At 62.5% G+C, this 22,896-nt stretch overlaps 1 protein-coding gene across 11 annotated transcripts in view; it reads right to left on the bottom strand.

Moving 5' to 3' along the window:
- Window positions 1–22,896, bottom strand: part of HDAC4 (histone deacetylase 4) — a 268,181-nt gene that overhangs the window by 124,249 nt on the left and 121,036 nt on the right. For 10 of the 11 annotated variants that reach the window (XM_070071474.1, XM_070071472.1, XM_070071473.1 and 7 more), the window contains one exon: window positions 9,005–9,076. In XM_070071474.1, the coding sequence (XP_069927575.1) occupies window positions 9,005–9,076 (72 nt within the window). Of the gene's footprint in view, window positions 1–7,368; window positions 7,387–9,004; window positions 9,077–22,896 lie in introns of those variants that run through there. The other variant, XM_070071475.1, reaches the window with a different exon arrangement.

Raw genomic sequence — 22,896 nt, 5'->3', positions numbered from 1 at the left:
TCAGTGGGTAAAAACACATCAGCTCAGAAACACCCAGTCCGCGTGGTCTCACATCCGCGCCGGCCCTGCTGCCTCGGTTACCCCAGCACGAATTTGTGTGTTGCAGAATTTCCTCTCAGCTGCCTCCAAGGGCCCGGTCATGCTTTTCACTCAGGAGCCGGCCGGAGCAGGAACCGCGGTTACTCAACAGTAATGGCTGAGATCTGGAGACACCGGGGCGGGGCGGGGCGGGGCGGGGCGGGCCTAGGGCAGCCCCCCTGTGGCAGCACTGAGCCTCCACCTGGCCCTTGGGGCACCACGCTGACCATAAGGACGGAGTGGCCGTGGGCAGCTGGCCCAGGGGGACTTCCGTGACAAGGTGCTTGACTCCGATGGCAGCATCTGAAAGAGCCGCCCACCGGAGCCTCAGAAACGCAGCCCCTGGCATGGGAGGGACCACCCCCCAGCCCCGCCCCGCACCTGACAGAGCATCCTCGGCAGTGACCTGCCTACGAACACGCGGTCCTGCGAGGAAGGACGGGCGGACAGCACCGGGCAGGAGTCTGTCCCTGTCCACGGCGCTCGTCAAGCTCAGCGGCTGGTGCTCCCGCCCCGCGGCCACAGGGGACCCAGGAGCAAAGCCCCCGGCTCTGAGCAGACACTGAACAAACGCCGACACGTCCGTGCTTGGTGTGCAGGGCGCACGCCCCGGCCTCTCCCGAGTCCAGACTCGGTCCCCGCTGCCCACGGTCACCACTGGCACTCGCCTCACAAGGCCGGCTCCATCCAACCCCTACCTCTGGGAGCAAAGCTCCACGGTTCACCTGCTGAAGGCCCACAGGGCTGCAAGAACCCCCGGGCCCGGGACTCGCCTGTTTGCCTACTGTCTGGCTGCAGCCTCAGTAAATCCTAGGGACTGTCAAGTGCTTCTAGAACCTGAGCGTTTCCTCCACTTCCACTGTGGCCACTGGCTGAGCACCACCCTCCCTGTCTGCAGCCAGCCTCTGCCGTGCGCCTAGCGGCCTGGCCACCACAGCCCGTCTCAGTGGCTTACTCTGCACCTCCAGGAATCCCCACCTGTCAGAGGCAGAGCCAATCACAGGCCACTGCACCGCCCCTCTGCGGCCTGGCTGCTGCAGGACCAGGGCCTCTGTGCAGGCCGCACCTGCCCGGGCTGCTCCCGACGCTGCCACCTTCCCCAGCCTGTCCCAGCCCCCTGGGACTCCTGCTCGCTGCTTCCTTACTCCGCCTCCTCGCACACCTGAGCTCTGCTTTACTCACAGGCACCTCTCCCAAGAGCCGAGGACCGTGGCCAGCCCCCAGGAGGCCGAGCCGGAGAGAAGGAGCGCAGGAATCCGTGAGTGAAGGCCTCCCGACCCCTGTCCAGATCCTGGTCCTTGCCCGTCACCTCCGAGCACAGGGCGCCTCTCACGCCCGACGTTCCCTGTCCTCTGCAGTCGGCGAGTGGGAGCGAGCAGCGTGCGGCTCCAGCGGCCCAGAACACGCGCGCCTCTCACACAGACACAGCACGAGCCACGCTCCGCACCGTGCAGCTCGGGACGCCAGCCACAGCCCAGCGGACCAGAGATCTGCACACAGCACACACTGCTGAAACATCTCTTCTAGTTTCAATTAAGCAAGAACCATCAACCGACTGGGAACCCGAATGACTGGGATAAAGCCTTACAAAGCTACTTCTCTGCAAACTCGGCACACAAAGCCGCACCGGCCCGGAGCAGCTCATCTGCACCAGGGCGAGGTCCGACCTCAGACAGGCAGAGAAGTCAGCGCAGGAAGGTCCAGATAGAGCTGAGACAGGACCGGGGTGACCAGGATGGGGCAGAGCACCCACAGAGGCAGGAAGGGGACTGCGGTGCTGTCCCCCTATACCACACCTGCCCTGCTCCGGGCCTCCACCTCAGTCCCTGGACGCCACCTCCCTCCAGTGTGCGCTCCCTGGGGGCTGCAGGGAGGGCCCAGGAGGCGCACAGGTGAGGCCCAAGGCACCACAGCAGGGCCGTGGGCAGGCCTGGGGAGGACGCTCAGGGGACCGGACAGGCCCAGCCGAGGTCCCTTCTGCTCCACACACCTAGGACACGAGGCCACCTGGGCAGCCACTGGCTCCAAATGGCCACTCAGGGCGTGCTGTGACCACCGGGCCCGGACTGGGCTCTGCAGATGCACGCCATGAGGACCGGGAGTGGAAACTGCCCTCAGGGACAGGTGCTTTCCTCGGCCAGGGGACGGGGCTGGGCTGAGACCAGGACCCAGGTGGAGCGCGGTCCCTGGGAACTGCCACGGCGCCGGAGGAACCTGCGAAGGAGAGGCACCATCAAGCGCCCCTTGCCCTGGCTGGATGCCCCCGAAGGGACACTGAAGGGCCACAGGCTCCTTGGGGACATCTGACACGTTGCAGCCTTCAAGTACGTAAGACGAAGCCTGCTCCAACGCACACGAAGTCACTTGGCTGCCTGTCTGCCGACACGGGCAGCGCTCAGAGGGGAGGGCGCAAACCCTCTCTTCAGCCCGCTGACCTCCCTGCCCGCCCCAGGCCTGTTCCCTGCTCTCAGGATCAGTGCAGACGCCTCGGGCACACCAGGACCTCTGTGGGTGTGGACTGTCTTGGGAGGCCCTGGCGTGGCGGAGACGTGCTCTAGACGGCCAGCGAGGACCCCAGGGCTGTGCCTGGACCTGTGTGCTCCGTGCTGTGCACGGCCATGCGAACGACGATGTGCAATGTGAAACGTAACGCGGCAGAACAGCCTGTGATGCACACAGCCCGCGCCACCTGAATTCCACCCAGGACGGGAGGCCGTTCTCTCCCCCTCAGCACTGCTGGGGATCCTGAAGCAACACAGCTGGTCCACGGCAGGGGCAGAGTCTTGGTCAGGGTGAGGCAGTGGGGCTCAGCTGGCCTTGGGGGCACCGCCAGCTGCAGGTGGCAGTGGGCAGTTACCCTGCTCCCTCCAAGACCCACTGAATGGCACATGGGCTGTGCAAAGATGTTACCAAAACAAACCAGCAAGATGCCAGAGGGGTGGAAGCAGAAAGCCCACGGTCCCACAGTGGCCACTGTCTCACCAGACTGCGTCAGCCACAAGGCCCTGGGTGCAGGATCCTGGCGGAGAGGCTGGGGCAGCCCCGAACCAGGAGATCCAAGGTCTGGCCGGATGCCCAGCCTCACCCTCATCCCAAGCCCCTGGCAGAGGCCAGGCCTCCTTTGTGGACAGGAAGACGGCTCAGTATCCTGAAGAGTGAGCAGACGTCGTCCTGGGCGACGCTGATGCAGGAACGGGAGCCTGGCCACTCCAGGGCTCCACAGGGTCCACCTGTCTCTGACTGCGCATCCACACTGAGATGTGAATGTGGCGGGCTGACCACTGGCAGGACAGTGGGGTGGGGCAGATCCTCCACAGAGGGGCAGGGGGACAGCCAGGCACAGTGCTGGGAAAGACAAGGGAAGACATTCCATCTCGAGCCGGGAACCAGGGGGAGGTGGCCTGTGGCCAGGAGTCCGGGGCCTGGTGCAGGACCCACGGGAACAGGGGCCAACCTTGCCTGCAGGCAAAAGCAGCGAGGAAGCACTGGGGCCAGGAAGGCAGAGCCCAGTGCCTGGGGCTGTGCAGGAGCCCTGCACCGGGCACCCCTGCACACGCGACCTTGGCAGAGCCCAGTGCCTGGGGCTGTGCAGGAGTCCCATCCCCTCAGGCCCTAGGCCCCGCACCAGGCACCCCTGCACACGCGACCTTGGCAGCTCCCAGCTTCTCTGCTGTTAGGTGTCCCAGCATCCCCTGCCTGTGCTTCATCGAGAACCCCCGAGGACATCAGCCCACAAGGAAGGTGTCCCTCACAGTGGAGGACAAGCAGAGCACAGCAGACAATGCTGGGGGCCCCTCCCCGGAGGCTGGACACCGCCCCACACGAGCCCTCCCAGGGGCTGGACACCGCCCCACACGAGCCCTCCCAGAGGCTGGACACCGCCCCACACGAGCCCTCCCAGGGGCTGGACACTGTGCCCCACACGAGCCCTCCCCGGAGGCTGGACACCGCCCCACACGAGCCCTCCCAGGGGCTGGACACCGCCCCACACGAGCCCTCCCAGGGGCTGGACACTGTGCCCCACACGAGCCCTCCCAGGGGCTGGACACCGCCCCACACGAGCCCTCCCAGGGGCTGGACACTGTGCCCCACACGAGCCCTCCCAGGGGCTGGACACTGTGCCCCACACGAGCCCTCCCAGGGGCTGGACACCGCCCCACACGAGCCCTCCCAGGGGCTGGACACCGCCCCACACGAGCCCTCCCAGGGGCTGGACACTGTGCCCCACACGAGCCCTCCCAGGGGCTGGACACTGTGCCCTACACGAGCCCTCCCAGGGGCTGGACACTGTGCCCCACACGAGCCCTCCCAGGGGCTGGACACCGCCCCACACGAGCCCTCCCAGGGGCTGGACACCGCCCCACACGAGCCCTCCCAGGGGCTGGACACTGTGCCCCACACGAGCCCTCCCAGGGGCTGGACACCGCCCCACACGAGCCCTCCCAGGGGCTGGACACCGCCCCACACGAGCCCTCCCAGGGGCTGGACACTGTGCCCCACACGAGCCCTCCCAGGGGCTGGACACTGTGCCCTACACGAGCCCTCCCAGGGGCTGGACACTGTGCCCCACACGAGCCCTCCCAGGGGCTGGACACTGTGCCCCACACGAGCCCTCCCAGGGGCTGGACACTGTGCCCCACACGAGCCCTCCCAGGGGCTGGACACTGTGCCCCACACGAGCCCTCCCAGGGGCTGGACACTGTGCCCCACACGAGCCCTCCCAGGGGCTGGACACTGTGCCCCACACGAGCCCTCCTGCCTGCTCCCCAGGAGCACCTGCCAGGGCCGAGCGGCCTGGGGACAGCATCCCGTCCTGGCATTTATTTATTAATTTATATATTTGACAGGCAGAGTGGACAGTGAGAGAGAGACAGAGAGAAAGGTCGTCCTTCCATTGGTTCACCCCCCAATGGCCGCTACGCCCGGCGCACCACACTGATCTGAAGGCAGGAGCCAGGTGCTTATTCTGGTCTCCCATGGGGTGCAGGGCCCAAGCACTTGGGCCATCCTCCACTGCTCTCCCTGGCCACAGCAGAGAGCTGGCCTGGAAGAGGGGCAACCAGGACAGAATCCGGCGCCCCGACCGGGACTAGAACCCGGGGTGCCGGCGCTGCGGGTGGAGGATTAGCCTAGTGAGCCGCGGTGCCGGCCACCCTGGCTTCTGACACTGGGCACAGGGAGGGCAGGGAGGGAGCTCCGGGGAGGGGAATGGGAGCAGCACAGTCCGTGGGAGGGAGAGGAAAATGGAAGGAGTCTCCCGGGGCAGGGAAGCAGGTGGCAGGAGAATGGAGGGCTGCGGGGAGGGCGGCACTCACAGGCGCGCGCTGGGAAGTCTGAGGCTTCGGATGGGAGGACTGCTCAGCACCACGCCTCGCGAGGAGACAACAGCTGGCCCGAGTGCCCAGGCTGTAAAGGGGCCGCCTCACTGACCTCCAAGGCCGCCCGAGAGGTCCTTCTGACGAGCTCCTGGCTTCACAGCACAGGGGGCCTCCAGGGAAGAGAAGCTCCTCCCACTGGCAGGCTTTGGTCCCGCCCACCCAGCGACTACATGGGAAGGAAGCAGAAAAACTCTTCAAGTTGGTTTGATCAACTGTGGGCAATATTTCTCCAATTTTGCAAACAACTAGATTCTACTCTGGTGTCTTTATATTTCACTTTTCCTCTAAAAATTAAAAAAAGCAAGCAAAAAATTTAGCCATGCAGGCAAGGTGTTTTGCAGGTGGACACTCCTCCCGGGCAGCAGACCTGCGCTGCACATGCCTCACCTGCCCACCGGGACCCACCCCGGCCCCACAGCAGCAGCTGGGGGTGGGAGAGGAGCCGAGCACCACGAGGCGTCCGCTGACCCGGGGCCAGCGCGACAGCTCCCAGTCAACAGGCCCCGCGGCACAAGGCCACAGACAGCCCTCTCCCTGCACCAACTGCGGGTGCTTCCGCGGCCACCCTTGGGAGACACTGGCGGTCAGCAGCTCCTTCCTCAGCACCCGAGCCAGCCACTGCAGCTTTCCTGGACCGACACAGAGGTGGCCCGTGCAGGCCAGTCGGAGGCCTGGCCGCCGGGGCCCAGCCACTGGGCCATTCGTGAACAGACGCCTGTGCCAGCAAAGGGAGTTCCAGAAGCAAGCTGAAGCCACGCCGGCTCTGCGTCCACGTGGTTTCTCCCCAAAGCCAACAACACAGCAAGGACCACCAAACACACCTGGGAGGTGACCCGCGCGGCGGGGGGAGGGGCCGTAACCTCAAGAGCTCCAGGGGTCAGAGGAGGACCGAGAACCCCCCAGCCCACTACTGCCCAAGATTCAGGAGCCTGCAACTGCCGGACGCCCCGGCCGTTCTCTGCAGCTTCTGTAGCAGCTCTGCTTTCCAATTCCAGAATTTTCTTTTAAAAATTGCACTGTAGGTGCGTAACCCTAAGAAGCTCTGTAAGAAGCCGGGCAGAGGCAGAGGTGCGCGTGCAAGGAGGAGCAGGGGCACAGCCTTGGGAGGAGGCCCCGCCCCGCCCACAGCGCCCCTGCAGGCTGCGCTCCTCAGCTCGGGGAGGCGCAGGACGGCTTCTGGAGCTGTGTCTTCCCCAGGAGCACCACCCTGCCCCCGCCCCGTCACCCATCTGCTGAGAGAGCCTGGCTGCGGGTCACAGGGCGGGGCCACCCCCTTCCCTTCTGGGGGAGGCGCGGGTGCAGGACACGTGTGAGCAGTGAGCGCTCACTCCGCATTCTGCTGTCCGGCAGCTGCCCTTGCAGTGTGCTGTCCGCTCCCTGCAGGGTGGCGGGCGAGCAGCTGCAAGGCTCTGGGCTCTAGGAAAGCTCCACCAGCCCGCACTCGGCGTGGCGTGGCGTGGCGTGGTATCCACGCGGCTCTGAGAATGCACACGGGAGACTTTCAGAACCCGGCAAAGTTACAGGCATTCAAAGCGAGGGCTTAGTTGTCCAGGCCCTTGGAATCTGCACCCATGGCGCAGCTGGGTGTGCGACTCCATTCCACAGTCCCTGGGCCGTGCTTCTCAACTCCCTGGGAAAACACTGGGCATGGATAGAGGCCTCCTATGCAGAAGCCCCCCTGCCCCCGCCCCAAGCCTGGGGCACCAGGTGCACATCCAAGCGCAGCCCCTCCTCCCGCTGAGCAGGGCAGGTGCCACAGCCTCGTGTGCAGCCCAGCGTTCCATGCTGTTACAGTCACACGGCGCCATGGTCCGCAGCTCAGACAGGCAAGTCTTCTGCCTTTACGGGAGAACTGATCTATGAGTTTTTTAAACAAGAAAACACAGAAGTTCAGAAGGAAGGAAAGTCTTACTTCCACGGTGACAGGTAAGGGGAAGCACAGCCTTCAGTTCCTCCTCCAACAGGGCGAGTGTGACCCGGCCCGAGCCTCGCTCCTGCAGGACACAGGACAGACGGTACCCCAGGCTCCTCAGGACTAAGCCCATTCACTCACCACGAGCGGCACGGAGCATGCGGCCGTTTGCAAGGAAAAGCCCAGAATCGAAAGCGAGAACGAGGCAGCTGGCCCTGCCCACTGCGTCACAGGTGCGTGCGTTCAGCGGGCGTCCGTCCTCCTGGAGGAGGCGCCCCCGCGGCGCTGACCCTCGAGCCGTCCTGCCGGGGGCCACCACCGCACCGACACGCCAGGCTGCTCCTGAGCGCACTTTCCTGGAAGAAGGGACTGGAGTCCATGCAGTCTTCCCACAACGCACAAAACTGGGCTGCGCGGCCCTTGGCCTGGGACCCCCCAGCCAGCGGGCAGAGAGCCGGGCCCAGTGCTGACACCCACGCCGTCCTCACGAGTAGCCGGGTGACTTCCCAAGCTGGACAATGCACCTGCAGCTGGCCTCTGGGTTCAGCTGGAAACTTCACATTTACCCCCACGTCTCGGCCATCAGCTCCCTGAGAAACTCTTGTACCTTGGCCCCAAGCCTGGGCAAGCACCAGGAAATCTGCCTCTACGTTACACAAGGGTTCAGCGTTTGAACAAACACAACACAGGCCGTGTGGACTCAGGACAAAGTGAGAATCAAAGCCGTACGCTTCCTGACAGTCCCGTCAGCAAGGTTGAGACTACCTGTGATTCTCTGACACCCCCCGCCCCGCCCCAGCATCCCTAGACCCCCACCGGGGGACAGAGGACCCTGCAAAGACCCTGGGGCTCTGAGGCGACGTCGGAGACCACCCTAGCACCTCAGAGAACACCAGGCAGGGAGCAAGCTCTTCCTTCACATACCCAGTAGAGGTGGCAGGAGGCGAGGCCATGAGTAGGCCTGATGGGGGCCACGAGGGTCTCGGGGGCCAAGGTCACAGGGACCCAGGCCCAGGAGACACAGAGCGGGCAGGGGTCCGGCAGGGACACCCAGGGTGATGGCTCCCTTGGGCCCCCGCCTGCAGGAGGCCCAGTGTCCTGGGAAAAGGCACTCGTGTGCAGCGTTTAAACCCTGCAGGCTTCCACGCGGGGATTCTACAGGGCAGCTGTTTGATGGATAAAGAAAGAGCAAACTGTCGCATGGCCCCAGACCTGGAGAACTCCGTGTGGAAAGATCACCTACAGAACGGGAGGCCTGCAGTCACCACGGGCGCTTTGTGTACAAGGGCCGCACGCTGCTTGGCAGACAGTCCCACCGCTCAGCTTCAGCCACACCTGCGCTGGCCTGGGGCGGGGAAGGTGCCAACAGCCTGGCCTCTCCACAGCGAGGGCCCAACCCCCCACCGGCCTGCGACCGCTCAGGCTGGGGCTCCATCCCAGCAGAGTGGGCGGGGCTGCTGGGAGGAGCCCGCCCTCTGGCGCCTGCGACGGACCAGTTTCTCTGCACGTAAGGCACCACGCCAACATCTCTTCCCTTTCACCCCGGGGCAGCCACACTCAAGGACGTCACAAGGACACTGCTCCCTTGCCCACACCCCCAGCAAAGCCAAGCTCCGAACACGCGGGCGTCACTTACCCGTGCTGGGCATGTGGTTCACGCGTGGAGGGCTCAGCAGCTCCACCGGCTGGTCTCGGCCAGAGAGTCCATCTGCAACAGAGAAGGCAATGGCTTTCAGACAGGGCGAGCGTCCCCAGAATGCCTTGTGCGCCCAGGGAGCGCGGGCCACAGCTCCGTGAACAGAGGAGCGTGACTTGAACGCCGTGGCCAGCGGGCAGGACGCTCCTTTGCCCGAGCAAGCGCAGGACCTCTGTGCAATGGTCAAAGCCGTCCCCAGAACGGAAGCAGCCACACCAGCTCTGGCCTGCAGGCCTCGCCGTGCCGGCTTCGTCCCCTTGCTGCGGCAGCCACACTCCGTCCACGGAGCTGACCAGGGCCTCAGGGCAGGCCAGTGCCTTGCCCACCCAAGACACCGACAAACGTCCAAGGCCAACGGAACGAGGTGCGCGGCCACAGGGAAAGGAGCAGGTGCTGGGGTGCCGGGACCCACACACGTGTTCTGAAAAAGAACCTCACAGGGTGCATACAAGAGGTTGGGATGCCCCTTGGGAAGCCCGCGTCCCAGAGCAGAGGGCCTGGGTCCAGCCCCAGCTCTGTCTCTCTGCCTTCCACAGGGGGCTTAGAATTCACCCAGGCGCACCCCCCCCCCCCACTGGGAGAGCTGAGTTCAGACGCAGACAATGCTTCTGCACCTGCCAGAAGTGAACCAGTGCTGAGTTGTCCCCAGAGCTTAGCTTGGCCTGAGCACAGCCCTGACGCCAGGGCCTCGTCCCCAGCCGAAGAACAACGGATGGGCTCGCGCGGCAGCGAGACGGGTGACGCAGGCGAGGACGCAGCCGCGGGACAAGGAGCGGTCGGCGGGGCCAAGGCTGAATGGGGCACAGCGTCCCTCAGGACAGGGCGCCTCTCTGGCCAGGATCAGAGAGCGCGAGCGCCTGTTCACACTAGACGGGGGCTGCTAAGGGAGCGGGGTCCTGTTCTCCAGCCTTTTTCCCCTCCCCCTCCCTGGACAGAGGACTTGCTGAGTGTGAAACCGGTAAAATGCCGCCAAGCTCTTCCGCCTGGCGCCGTCAGGCCGGGTGCCTTCCTCGGCAGGCCAGGGCCACCAGCAGAGCTATCAGGGGACGGGCAGGGCCGCGGTGTGGAACACTGGGCTGCCCCCAAGCCTGTTTCCAGGCCCTCCTCCTCACACGGGCGGATCCCGACTTCACAGCCACGGTGTAACCGATGCCCGCCACCTGCCCTGCCCCGGCACCGCTGTGTCCGTTCAGACTGTGCCTTCCCAAGTGCGCTGGGGAGGGGAACTGGTCTGGGGGACAAAGGGAGCTGAACTTCTGAGAGGGACCCCCGCTGTGGCCAGCAGTCACAGTAAACTTCCTCCACACTTCCGGGGGGGTGGGGCGGGCTTCGGTGGGCCTGTTTCCCCAAGCCCAAACCAGGTGTGGGCTGGGTTTAGGTCTCCATATTCTCCCAGGTAGAAGACTTTCCAGACATCACACTTGGCCTTCACAGCTGGCCGCCGACAGGAGTGGAAGGCCCTGCAGGGCCGTGCAGTCCCCTGCTGACCGGGGAGCAAGCACCAGTCTCCCGAGGCAGCCGTTCAGCACGGTGGATGCAAGCCCAGCAGAAACACAGGCCAACACACGTGGGAAGAAAACCTCACTTTGCACCCCAATGGCAGTACTTATCACAGCCTTCCCCAGTGCATCCTGGGAGAAGTTCAACATGCAAGGACAGAGACCAGCCCAAAGTGCACAGCCTGCTCCGGAGCTGTGAAGCCCCCACCCCAGAGGAAGAGATGGGGACCTGGTGAGCCCCTGGGGGCCCTGGGGCCGGGCACCCACAGGGAGGGTGGAGCCACGCATGTGCCACTCAGGTCCACGCTCTGGGCGATGGGTTCTGTCCCCCCTTACAGCAACCTTCTCTGTGGTTCTGAGGACCAGAGGTTTGAAAACACTGACAAGTAAAACACGAGGCACCTTTAGGGTAGGAGGGTCAGGAGGAAGGCGGGGAGGCCCCGGCACACCCAAAGGCCAGCGCCAGGCCACACCACAGGACGGACCCAGCCCTGGACCCCTGCACTCCGACGGGCACTGAGCCGGGGGCTCCTCCGCCCACGCAGGCGCTGCTCACAGAACTCAGAGCAACATCTGCACAAGGGCCCTCATCTGCGGTCTCACGTCGTGCGGTTTCAGTTCCCAGTGGTCAACCACAGTCCGGAAGGATTAAAAGGAAATTTCCAGAAACGAACAGTTCACAGGTTCTCAGCGTGTGCCGTTCTGAGCAGTGCGACAGGATTTAAAATCGTCCCTCTGCCCAGCAGGGTATCAGACGGGCTGCAGCGTCTCCTGCCCTCCTCACCACACCCGGCCACGCCACGCGGTCACGATACCCGGCCACGCCACGTGGAGTCTGGCCGTGGTGCGGCACTTAGGTTACCACTTTCGTCACCGGCTCCACACTGGAGCACTGGTTCAAGTCCTGGCTAATCTGCTTCCCATCCAGCTCCCTGCTACTGCGCCTAGAAACGCAGAAGACGGCCCAAGTGCTTGGGCCTCTGCCCCCACGTGTAGACCCTGATGGAGCTCCTGGCTCCTGGCTCAGGCCTCGTCTGGACCTAGCTGTTGCAGCCATCTGAGGAATGAGTGAGTGGACAGAAGATATCTCTCTCTTATCTCTCTCTCTCATCCTCTGATACTCTACCTTTCAAATAAATAAATAAATCTTTGGGAAAAAGAACCCAGATGTGCTGAGGCCACCAAGGGCAGGAAGCGTGCGTGGGCAGGGACACGCTTCAAAGTTCCCCGAGAGCTGTGGGGGTCAGAAGTCCGCAAGGAGCTCAGCCAGGCAGAGACTGGCTCGCTCCTGGCAGGAGAAGGCGGCTCCGTGGTCACGGGGGAAAGGCACTGCTGAGGCAGCGGAAGTAGCCAGACCCAAGGTTGGGTCTGATGTGGAAACCAACAACACAGAGACCAGGAGCAAAAGGAAGCGGGGTGTGAGCATGCGATGGCGTGTACAGTAGGCGTGTGTGAGGAATGGTGTGTACAGGCAGCGTGTGTGTGGAATGGCGTGTACAGGCAGCGTGAGTGTGGAATGGCGTGCACAGGCAGCGTGTGTGTGGAATGGTGTGCACAGGCAGCGTGTGTGTGGAATGGCGTGTACAGGCAGCGTGTGTGTGGAATGGCGTGTACAGGCAGCGTGTGTGTGGAATGGCGTGTACAGGCAGCGTGTGTGTGGAATGGCGTGCACAGGCAGCGTGTGTGTGGAATGGTGTGCACAGGCAGCGTGTGTGTGGAATGGCGTGTACAGGCAGCGTGTGTGTGGAATGGCGTGTACAGGCAGCGTGTGTGTGGAATGGTGTGCACAGGCAGCGTGTGTGTGGAATGGCGTGCACAGGCAGCGTGTGTGTGGAATGGCGTGTACAGGCAGCGTGTGTGTGGAATGGCGTGTACAGGCAGCGTGTGTGTGGAATGGCGTGTACAGGCAGCGTGTGTGTGGAATGGCGTGCACAGGCAGCGTGTGTGTGGAATGGCGTGTACAGGCAGCGTGTGTGAGGAATGGCGTGTACAGGCAGCATGTGTGAGGAATGGCGTGTACAGGCAGCATGTGTGTGTGGAATGGCGTGCACAGGCAGCGTGTGTGTGGAATGGCGTGCACAGGCAGCGTGTGTGTGGAATGGTGTGTACAGGCAGCGTGTGTGAGGAATGGCGTGTACAGGCAGCGTGTGTGAGGAATGGCGTGTACAGGCAGCGTGTGTGTGGAATGGTGTGTACAGGCAGCGTGTGTGTGGAATGGTGTGCACAGGCAGTGTGTGTGCGGAATGGCGTGTACAGGCAGTGTGTGTGCGGAATGGTGTGCACAGGCAGCATGTGTGTGGAATGGCGTGTACAGGCAGCGTGTGTGTGGAATGGCGTGTACAGGCAGCGTGAGTCTGGATGCTGTGCAGAAGGCAGTGTGAGTGAGAAGAGTGTACGGAGGCTTGGGTGCCCATATGATGGTGTACAGAAGGCAATGCAAGTGAGCGATGGTGTGCAGAAAACAGCATGTGCGTGTGATGGTATGCACAAGGCAGTGTGAATGTGTGATGGCGTACAGAGGTAGCATGCGTGTGTGACTGTGAGCAGACAGCAGCGTGAGCATGTGATGTGCAGAAGCCAGTGTGAGTGTGTGATGGTGTGTAGGAGCCGGTGTGGGTGTTCAATGGTGTGCAGAAGCCAGTGTGCCTGTGATGATGTGTAGGAGCTGGTGTGTGTGTGTAAAGGTGTGTAGGAGCCAGTATGCGTGTACTATGGTGTGTAGGAACCAGTGTGTCTGTGATGGTGTGTAGAAGCCGGTGTGGGTATGTGATAGTGTGTAAGAGTTGGTGTGGGTATGTGATAGTGTGTAGGAGTTGGTGTGTGTGTGTAATGGTGTGTAGGAGCCGGTGTGTGTAATGGTGTGTAGGAGCCAGTGTGGGTGTGCAATGGTGTGTAGGAGCCGGTGTGCCTGTGATGGTGTGCACAAGCTGGCGTGAGCGTGCAATGCGGTGCACAAGCTGGCACGAGTGTGACCGTGGTCACTGCACAGCCGTGAGGCTGCTGGGACTGCCACGCATCAGGGTTTTCTCTGAATTCTCCAGAAAATGGAGGGAGAAGACAAGTGGAGTGGGCGCAGGAGAAGCTCGGGGTTGTGAAGCCACGGTGGGCATGTCATGGAACTAGCCCTGTTCTTCAAAACACACCAACTTTCTTCCAAATTCGTTTACTCAGAGATGCCAAGAACAAATCACACCTCACCTCACGGCCGGTGCCATCTGTTGGTCCTGCCCCCGTGCCCCTAGCAATCCCAGCTGGTCAGCAGCCCCGCAGGTCCAGCACGCACATACCCTGGCTGGAGCACAGGCCAACACGCAGGCCCTGGAAACGGGCTCAGCACAGGAGCCTGGCGTCGGCCAGGAGGCACAGGCTGCACAGGAGGCAGGCAGGCCAGGGCACGGTGGGGCAGCCTGGTGCTGGGACCCCGCTGGGACACAGCTCCGCGTGCCAGGCTCCAGTCCCAGCCCCAGCCAGCAGGCACTGGACGGGAGTCTCGTGCCTCGCAGGACGCAGTCAGGACAAGACCACGGAGGGGCAAGGGCTGGAAGAGCACTCAGGATTCTCAGGGAAACTGAAGCAGACGGGCGCTGCCTCGCCCAGCCCTGTCTGAGACTGGTCCTCACGGCCAGGAGGTGTTGGCTGCAAAGGCACACGGAAGATGCTGGCGGCAAATCCCAGTGACAGACACAGGAGAGCGCAGCCCAGCTGCAGACCTGGCGCTGCCAGGGCCATGGAACTCCGCCAGGTGCCCCGTGAGGCAGGGTAAGCGCTGGGCAAGCCGGTGGGGGAGAAGGGCGGGGGCTACGGCAAAGAGGGCCTCCCTCTGGCCGCGGTTCTGGACAATCAGTGCAAGCCTGCGCAAGGAGCTCTCAGCAGAGCCCACAGCTTCCTGCCCGAGTCGGACACCAGCGCCGTGCCCGCTCAGCCGTTCATGAATGGTTTAGCAAGTCAGGAGAGAACGGCCCAGCCCGCCCCGGCTCCCGCGAGCAGGCCCATCTGCCTCGAGGAGGACATGATTGCCTGAGTCATCTCCGAGCTGTTTCGCAGAGAGCTGCAGGCGTAGGAGGGGAAGGTAAGCTCAGACGTAACGTGCACGTTTCCAGAGCACGACGGAGTCAGCAGGAGCGTGTGCCGTGGCTCCCGGCTCGCGGGCCCGTGGGAATGGGTTTTGGGATGGCTTCCTTTTGGTCTGGGAGGCAGGAGCGTGTGGCCGTGATGAGCAGCCGATGACTCCTGTCCACAGCCAGCCTTCCCACAGCCGGGTCACACAGTTCCCGTGAACCCACCTGCAGAGTCCCGTGTGCACCGTTTCCCGACCCACACCACTCGAGGTGTAAGAAGCCGAATCCACCTCCTGCGCCGAGGCCCCCAGTTCGCAGGCCTGGCCTCGTCAGTGATCCCGCAATTAACCCCGCCTCCATCCCCACCCCCAGCTCCACTTCCTCCTGGGGGAGACAGGAGGCCCCACACAGGCATCTGCGCGGGGAACAGGCTCTCCTGGAAACGTGAGTCAGCAGCTAAAACCGCCTCTCGGCCAGACCCGCCCCGGCCACTTTCCACAGCACTGCACAGCACCGCCAGCTCAGAGGTGTCTGTGGTGGAGACCGGAAGCTGAGGGTAGGGGCCGATCGGTAACAGCCGCGACAGGTGAGTCAGATTCCCCACGGCAAACCCTAAACTGCTCTCTGGAGAAAGTTGGGGCAGGAGAGTCCAGGGTGCGGCTGAGAGCGCTGGGGCCGGAAGGTGGCAGGGGCCCCAGGCAGGGGTCGCAAGCGATGGGGAAACCCGCCCTCCCCGCCACGCCCACGGCTTCTTGGGCCAACAGCAGAAGGCTGCTTGCTCTCTGGAGGCCTACCGCCAGCACAGTCCTCGGCAGTGCCGGATCACGGCCCACAGTCAGCAGTGCTGGATCGTGGTCCACTGTCCTCAGCCATGCCGGATCACGGTCCACTGTCCTCAGCCATGCCGGATCGCGGTCCACTGTCAGCAGTGCCGGATCACGGTCCACTGTCAGCAGTGCCGGATTGCGGTCCACTGTCAGCAGTGCCGGATCGCGGTCCACTGTCAGCTGTGCTGGATCACGGTCCACTGTCAGCAGTGCCGGATCGCAGTCCACTGTCAGTAGTGCCGGATCACGGTCCACTGTCCTCAGCAGTGCCGGATCACAGCCCACAGTCAGCCGTGCCGGATCGCAGTCCATTGTCAGCCGTGCCAGATCACAGTCCACTGTCAGCAGTGCCGGATCGCGGTCCACTCTCCTCAGCCGTGCTGGATCACGGTCCACTGTCCTCAGCAGTGCCGGATCACGGTCCACTGTCCTCAGCTGTGCCGGATCGCGGTCCACTGTCCTCAGCCATGCCGGATCGCGGTCCACTGTCAGCAGTGCCAGATCACGGTCCACTGTCCTCAGCCGTGCCGGATCGCGGTCCACTGTCCTCAGCAGTGCCGGATCGTGGTCCACTGTCCTCAGCCGTGCCGGATCGTGGTCCACTGTCCTCAGCCGTGCCGGATCGCAGTCCACTGTCAGCAGTGCCGGATCGCGGTCCACTGTCAGCTGTGCTGGATCGCGGTCCACTGTCCTCAGCCATGCCGGATCGCGGTCCACTGTCCTCAGCAGTGCCGGATCGCGGTCCACTGTCTGAGAGAAGGAAAGAGCGGGGCCGGGCCGCCGTGGTGGCCGCCCCCAGCTCATGTCTGCATCTCACTGCCCAGCTCCCGCTAGCGAACCCCACTGCCACTCACGGGCCAGATCCCCGTCCTCTAAGGTGCGCTTCAGTCTTCCACGCGAGGGCTAAACCAACGCCCGCCCGCAGGCTCCCACAGAGACGGCAGCAGCTGCCTCTTCCCGGGCCCTGCCGTGGCCAGGCCTGGACCACGCAAGCCGCTCCCGGGAGCTCACTCAGCCCTCACCAGGGAAAGAGTGCCGCAGATGCTGCCAGTGACCCCGTCTAACAGAGTTTGGGACCAACTCCGAAACACCCGCCCAGCCTCCGCAGGATGCCTCTGCACACTTGCTCGCTCAAGTTGCGGTCACCCATTCGCTCCCCAGTTTCACTGACCTAGGTATGAGTGACCACCACGACTCGGGAGACTGCCTTGAACCATGCTGAGTCCCGCGAGTGAAGGCGAGATCCAGGCCCACAGACCGCGCTGGAGATAAAAGCCCCATGGGAGAACGCAGGGGGCCCACCCACAGGAAGTGACCTGGGATGGCCAAGTGGGGTGGTGACACTGCAGCAGACTCTCCAGGACACACGAGCGGATGTGCGACCATCCCAAGGCCACAGAGAGGCCACGTGGCCATCCCAAGCTCACAGGGAAGATGTGTGATCATGCCAAGGACACAGAGAGGCCACGTGGCCATCCCAAGCACACACAGAGGATGTGCGACCATCCCAAGGACACAGAGAAGCCAAGTGACCATCCCAAGCTCACAGGGAAGATGTGTGATCATGCCAAGGACACAGAGAGGCCATGTGACCATCCCAAGGCCACAGAGAGGCCACATGACCATCCCAAGCACATAGGGAAGATGTGTGATCATGCCAAGGACACAGGCCACGTGGCCATCCCAAGCACACAGGGAAGATGTGTGATCATGCCAAGGACACAGGGAAGACTGTGATCATGCCAAGCACATGGGGAAGACGTGTGATCATGCCAAGGACACAGGGAAGACTTCGATCGTGCCAAGCACACGGGGAAGACGTGTGATCATGCCAAGGACACAGGGAAGACTGCGATCATGCCAAGGACACGGGGAAGACGTGTGATCATGCCAAGGACATGAGGAGTGCAGGGCGCATGATATGCAATGGAGGACTTGCTGGGGGAGAGGGCAGCCCAGGCGTGGTGGGCGCTGGGGGGCAGGGGCAGAGCGGGGTGGGCAGGGGGCCCTGGACGATGCTATAAAGGTTCATTTCCTTGACCATGAGAGCATCAGCTGGGGCCGGGAGGGTGGCTGGGGGCAGGTGCAGGAAGAGGAGTGGGGAGCAGGACGGCCCACGGAGTACGGCCCAGCTGGACGTGCTGATGGACTGAATGTGTGTAGGCCTGGAAAACGGGGGCCTGGCGGGAGGCAGCGTGGCGGCGGGGCACAAGGCAGCAAGCCTAGAGTGCAGATGCAGTCAGCATTCGGAAGAGCGAGCGGCGCACGCGGCCGTCTGAATGTGCGAACACGTGAGCAGCACACAGCCCTCGGACTTCCCTGCGCCTCTCGCGGGAAACAGGAATCAGACGTCGCGCACGTGTGTCCCCGGCTCAAAACTCGGGTTCCCAAATTCTCCTCTGCGCACGTGGCCCTGCGCTGCTTCGCGGTTCTGACTGCCAATGCTGCTCTCCAGGGGTCCCTGCACGCCCTCACCGCCACCTGCACAGCACCGTCCCGGTGACCCCATCCTGGGTGCCCTGCACTTCAGAAGTGTTCATGTCTTTAGCTGAGCTGCTAAAGAGGAAAAAACATCGAGGCTTAATATTTTTTAAGCATTTACTGATTTATTTGAAAGGCAAAGGGACAGAGAGAAGGAGAGGGAGAGACAGAGATCTCCCCCTTCTACTGATCTGTTCCCCAAATGCTGCAGCAGCAGGGCTGGCCAGGCTGCAGCTGGGAGCCAGGAGCTCCGTCTGGGTCCCCCATGTGGGTGGCAGGAACCTGTGTGCAAGCAGGACTCAACCGGCACTGATACAGGAGGGCGGTGTCCCGCGGCAGCTCCACGCACTGCACCACAGCCCCGTCCCAGGAGCTCAGTACCAACCGACACAAACACCACCCAAAACCTCACTCCAGACACAGAACGCACAGGAAGGGCCAGGGAGCTTCAAAACATTCATGGAAAATGGATTTAAAACTGCATTTCTGTGAAAGAAAATTTGATAATGTACACATGTGGCATCTTCAAAAACTTCATGGAAATTAGCATTATGAAAAAAATAAACTGGCGGTTTCAGCATGCTCTGCACACCCTCTCCACTCCGAGGGGAAGCTGCCCTCACCGGGAGGCAGAAGCCCGCCATGGCCGTCGTGGCGGAAGTGCAGGGTGCTGCCGCCTCCCCACCACCCTGCACATGGCCTCTGCCTCCAAGACCCGGTTTGATTTCAGCTCTAGGTGCTGCCAATGGAGCTGTCACACCCAGAGAGGCAGCCGAGTGATGCCGACACTGCTCAGCACCCGGCTCCAGGCCTGGAGGGGCTGCCCAGAGACTCCGAGCACTCGCTGGCCCCAAACTGCAGCTGGGGCAGGACACTCAGGATGCTGACCAGAGGACCCCGCCCTCCCCACAGCCATCAGGGTGGCCCCGCCCAGGGTGCTCTGTGTCCCACCTGCAGGGTGGGGCTCCCACTGGCTCCAGCCTGCAGGCCCTGCAGGCTGGTGGTCTGCAGTGCCCGCCTGGCTCCAGCGTGTGCCGTGGCCGGCAGTGCCCACCTGGCTCCAGCGTGCGCCGTGGCCGGCAGTGCCCGCCTGGCTCCAGCGTGCGCCGTGGCCAGCAGTGCCTGCGTTGGGCTCCCGAGAGGAGCAGCTCAGCCTTTCCTTGGGGAAGCAGCTAGAAAAGAGGGCTCCTTCCCTTCCCACAGGCGGCCACGCTCTCCCCAGCTGCGTGTGACCTGGTGGGCACTGGCCTGGGGCTGCCGAGCCCCAGCAGGACCCACTGCCAGCAGCAAAGGAGCAGACAGAGCACCCAGAACATGGGCTCACGGCAACCCCAGGAGGGGAGCTGCCACCACGGGACGTGGCAACAGTCCTACCGCCCCGTCTGTTCACGCCAGCACCGGGCACCATGGGCTCCATCCAAGGCAGGTACTGACCTGCAGATGACGCCAACTAATCTGGAAAGAGCCTTGTCGGCAGCCCCTGGCCCTGTGGTGCTGCCCGAAGTGCCCACACAGGGCCGAGCCTCCGGGCTGAGCAGCCAAGAGGAGCACGTTTCTGTCACCAGATCTCAAACAGAACAAGTCAGACTTCCCCGCGTCTGTGGGCGCCCAGCAACACTGCCCTGATCGTGCTTTCTAAAGGTTTTAAAACAAACTTTCATTTTTAAAAAATGGTGCAGAACACACAAGTCCCATCACCAAATGCACGGCCATGGGCACCTGAGGCCGCTGGGGCAGGTGGCCTTCTCCCAGGCCGCTGGGGCAGGTGGCCTTCTCCCAGGCCGCTGGGGCAGGTGGCCTTCTCCCAGGCACAGCCAGCCCCAACCACACAGGACCACAGACTGCTTCCTGCTCAATGCTTATTGGCTCCTTTATATTCTAGAATGCTCTCTCCCTCGGCACCCAGATGCCGCCTGCTCCGGAAAATCATATCCTTACTAATTTAATCCTGGAACACCACAGCACCACCCGCCCTCAGCAAAACTTGCTCCGATAGGGCCTCCGAAGGATGGGCACAAGCTGCACAAATCCTGACCCAGCGGGGTGCAGAACCCGGATCCACAGGACGAATCACCACGCGGGGTACAGAACCCGGATCCACAGGACGAATCACCACTCCCCACTGTGTACACATCCCTGATGGACAGGACGAATCACCACTCCCCTAAACCAAGACTACCCCTCGCCGTTAGCCCCTTTTACACCACACACTCTTTCCAAAGCACAGGAACTATTCCAGGTGTTCTCTGTGGACCTTCTAGGAGGGATGTGCTGATGCAGAGTAGTGTAGGAGCCACAGCGTGCTGCACACCACACAAACAGGAACAGGGATGCTGTCCACCTCTGAGCCCGAGAGCTGTAGACGAGGCTGCCGTGAACACCCCTGGCCTGCCGCTCGCAGCATCACGGGGCCCCGGGCAAGGCCTCCAACATTCCCTTTGGACAGCAGACGCACTCAGCACCTCTGAGGCCGGAGCAGAGAGGTGCAGAGGAAAAGCCACAGGCAGAGGAGGGGCACTGGCTGCTCCCCCGGTGGGGGCGGTGGGCTTTCCCACACAGCAGGGGCGGTCACGTTGGTGTCCCTCCAAGTTCACTCCTGGTGGGGACTGGAGGCCAGGCCCCGGGAGGGATCACGGGGAGTGCAGTCGCGAGGCTGGGGAGGGAGCGCGTCGTGCCGTGTCCGCCACGCGGCGCGATGCTGGGAGAGGCCCTTGCCAGATGCCTGCGCCCCCAGAACTGCGAGAGAGGAATTTCCTTCCATCAATCGCCCCATCCGGGAGATTCTGCTGTGGCAGCACACACAGAGCGAGGTGACAGCCTCTCCACATGCTGGAAACTGCATGATTCTAGAACAGAAACATCCAGCGCTTTAAACTGGATCCCCAACCTTCTGTTCCACAATGCAGTGATCTTCAAACTAGATCCCCAACCTTCTGTTCCACAATGCAGTGATCTTCAAACTGGATCCCCAACCTTCTGTTCCACAATGCAGTGATTTTTGAATTGTAAAAAAAAAAAAGAAAATCATTCTCTCCTCGCTGCCTGACACAGGTGCACACAGCCCTCCTCCTCAGCTTGCTGTCTGTGCGTGAGTCACAGCCAATGCTGCACCGCACACCAGGTGTCACCGGTGTCACCAAGAAGAGCCCCTGAGGAGCTGCCCTGAGGAGCTGGGCTCCCCCCGCTTTCTTTTTTCAAAGATTTAGTTATTTATTTATTTGAAAGTCAGAGTTACAGAGAGAGAGACAGACAGACAGACACAGATCTTCCATCCAATGGTTCACTCCCCACTGGCTGCAACGGCCAGAGCTGCACCAATCCAAAGGCAGGAGCCAGGAGCTTCTTCGGGTCTCCCACGTGGGTGCAGGGTCCAAGTACTTGGACCATCTTCCCAAGTACTTAGCAGGCCACAGCAGAGAGCTGGATTGGAAGTGGCATAGCCAGGTCTAGAACCGGCGCCCATATGGGATGCCAGCGCTTCAGGCCAGGGCATTAACGCGCTGCGCCGCAGCACCAGCCCCTTTCACCTCATGGCCAGCGAGTGCGCCAGCAGCACCCCGGAGAGCTGGAGCAAGAGGTGTGTGTCCAGCTGTCACCGGTGTCACTGCTGTCATCACAAAGAGCCTGCCCAGCGAGGGGAGAGGTGTGTGTCCATGCACGTCACGGGGACATAGGGCGCGCCGTGTCGCTAGCTCGATCCTCAGCACAGAGCCCCTCCCACTCTGCGGCAGACAACGCAGATGCCACCCTGTGTGCCACCAGGTCGGCCTGTCAGCAGCCAGGGGGATCACGAGGCAAAGGACCTCCCAGGAACTTCGCCCAACAGCAAAACGCAGCTTCCCAGGACGGGCTTCGGCGCAGCAGTGGGCACTTGGGACACCTGCACCCAGCTCTTCCTGCCGACACGTGCGTGGGAGATGGCAGTGGGTGGTTTGTGTCCAGGTCTCTGCCACTCACACAGGAGACCTGGATTGAGTTCCTGGATCCTGGATTTGCCCCATCCCAGCCCCAGCCATTGTGGGCATTTCCGGGAGTCAACTAGCAGGTGGGAGAGCTGGCTCTCAAGTGTAAATAAAATAGGTGATTTTTTAAATGCATTTTTTCTTAACTAAAACCAACTCTTTGGTGTTCTACCTGTGGAGACAGACCGTCCTGCTCCACAATGACATGGGTGCCCTTGGGCACTTGGCCATGCTTGGCTGTGATCTAGTCTACAACACCAACGCACCAGGAGAAAGGCAGGGTCTACACAAGAGGGGAGCCAGGAAAACAACACTGCCGCATCCGAGTTCCCTCCGTGAGGCTCTGCATCAGCTAGACCACCTGCAGCAGAAACACAGACCCCACGCATGTCCAAACACAGGGCGGACTGCCCCGGAGGCCAGCCAGGGCGCCACGCCAGCACTGCTGCGCTGATCAGTGAGGCCGATGCCGCTGACGGCAATGGAGAAACAGTGATCAGGGAGCAGAACCCTGCTCCGAGATCACACAGAACTGACTCAGAAAAAGACGGCTGCAGGCACCAGAAAAGGAGGGGTGGGGAGCAGAAAGCAAGCGCTCAACAAGTGCACGGGGGTCCCACAGCCTGCTCTGCTCCCCAAAAGTCACCAGGGCCGGACACAGCACAGGACCCACGTAGCCCTGTGCATTCCGGTGGCATGAGGAATGGCTGGAACGGGGACCCTGTGGAAGGGCAGAACCCTCAGAGGGCTGCAAGGGCTGTGGAGAGGGACAGAGAACTTCACTGACCAGGCCAGGGCTCAGACAGGAGCTGCTGAAAATGCGAGCAACCAGGAACCACGCCTCAGTGCACACAGGTGTGGCTCCAGAGCGAGCGATTCACAGCCCGGGAGACGCTGCCGCGAGAGGAACAAGAAGGAAGATGGCACCAGGCACAGGAGACACAGAGGGACCGTGGGAATTAGAACCACGAGCCAGAGATGGAGACAGCCCACACGGTGCAAACA

This window comes from Oryctolagus cuniculus, chromosome 3 (assembly GCF_964237555.1).
Source record: "Oryctolagus cuniculus chromosome 3, mOryCun1.1, whole genome shotgun sequence".
Classification (NCBI taxonomy): domain Eukaryota; kingdom Metazoa; phylum Chordata; class Mammalia; order Lagomorpha; family Leporidae; genus Oryctolagus; species Oryctolagus cuniculus.
The sequence above is the reverse complement of the archived record's forward strand: the minus strand, read 5'-3'. Positions and strand labels throughout refer to the sequence as shown.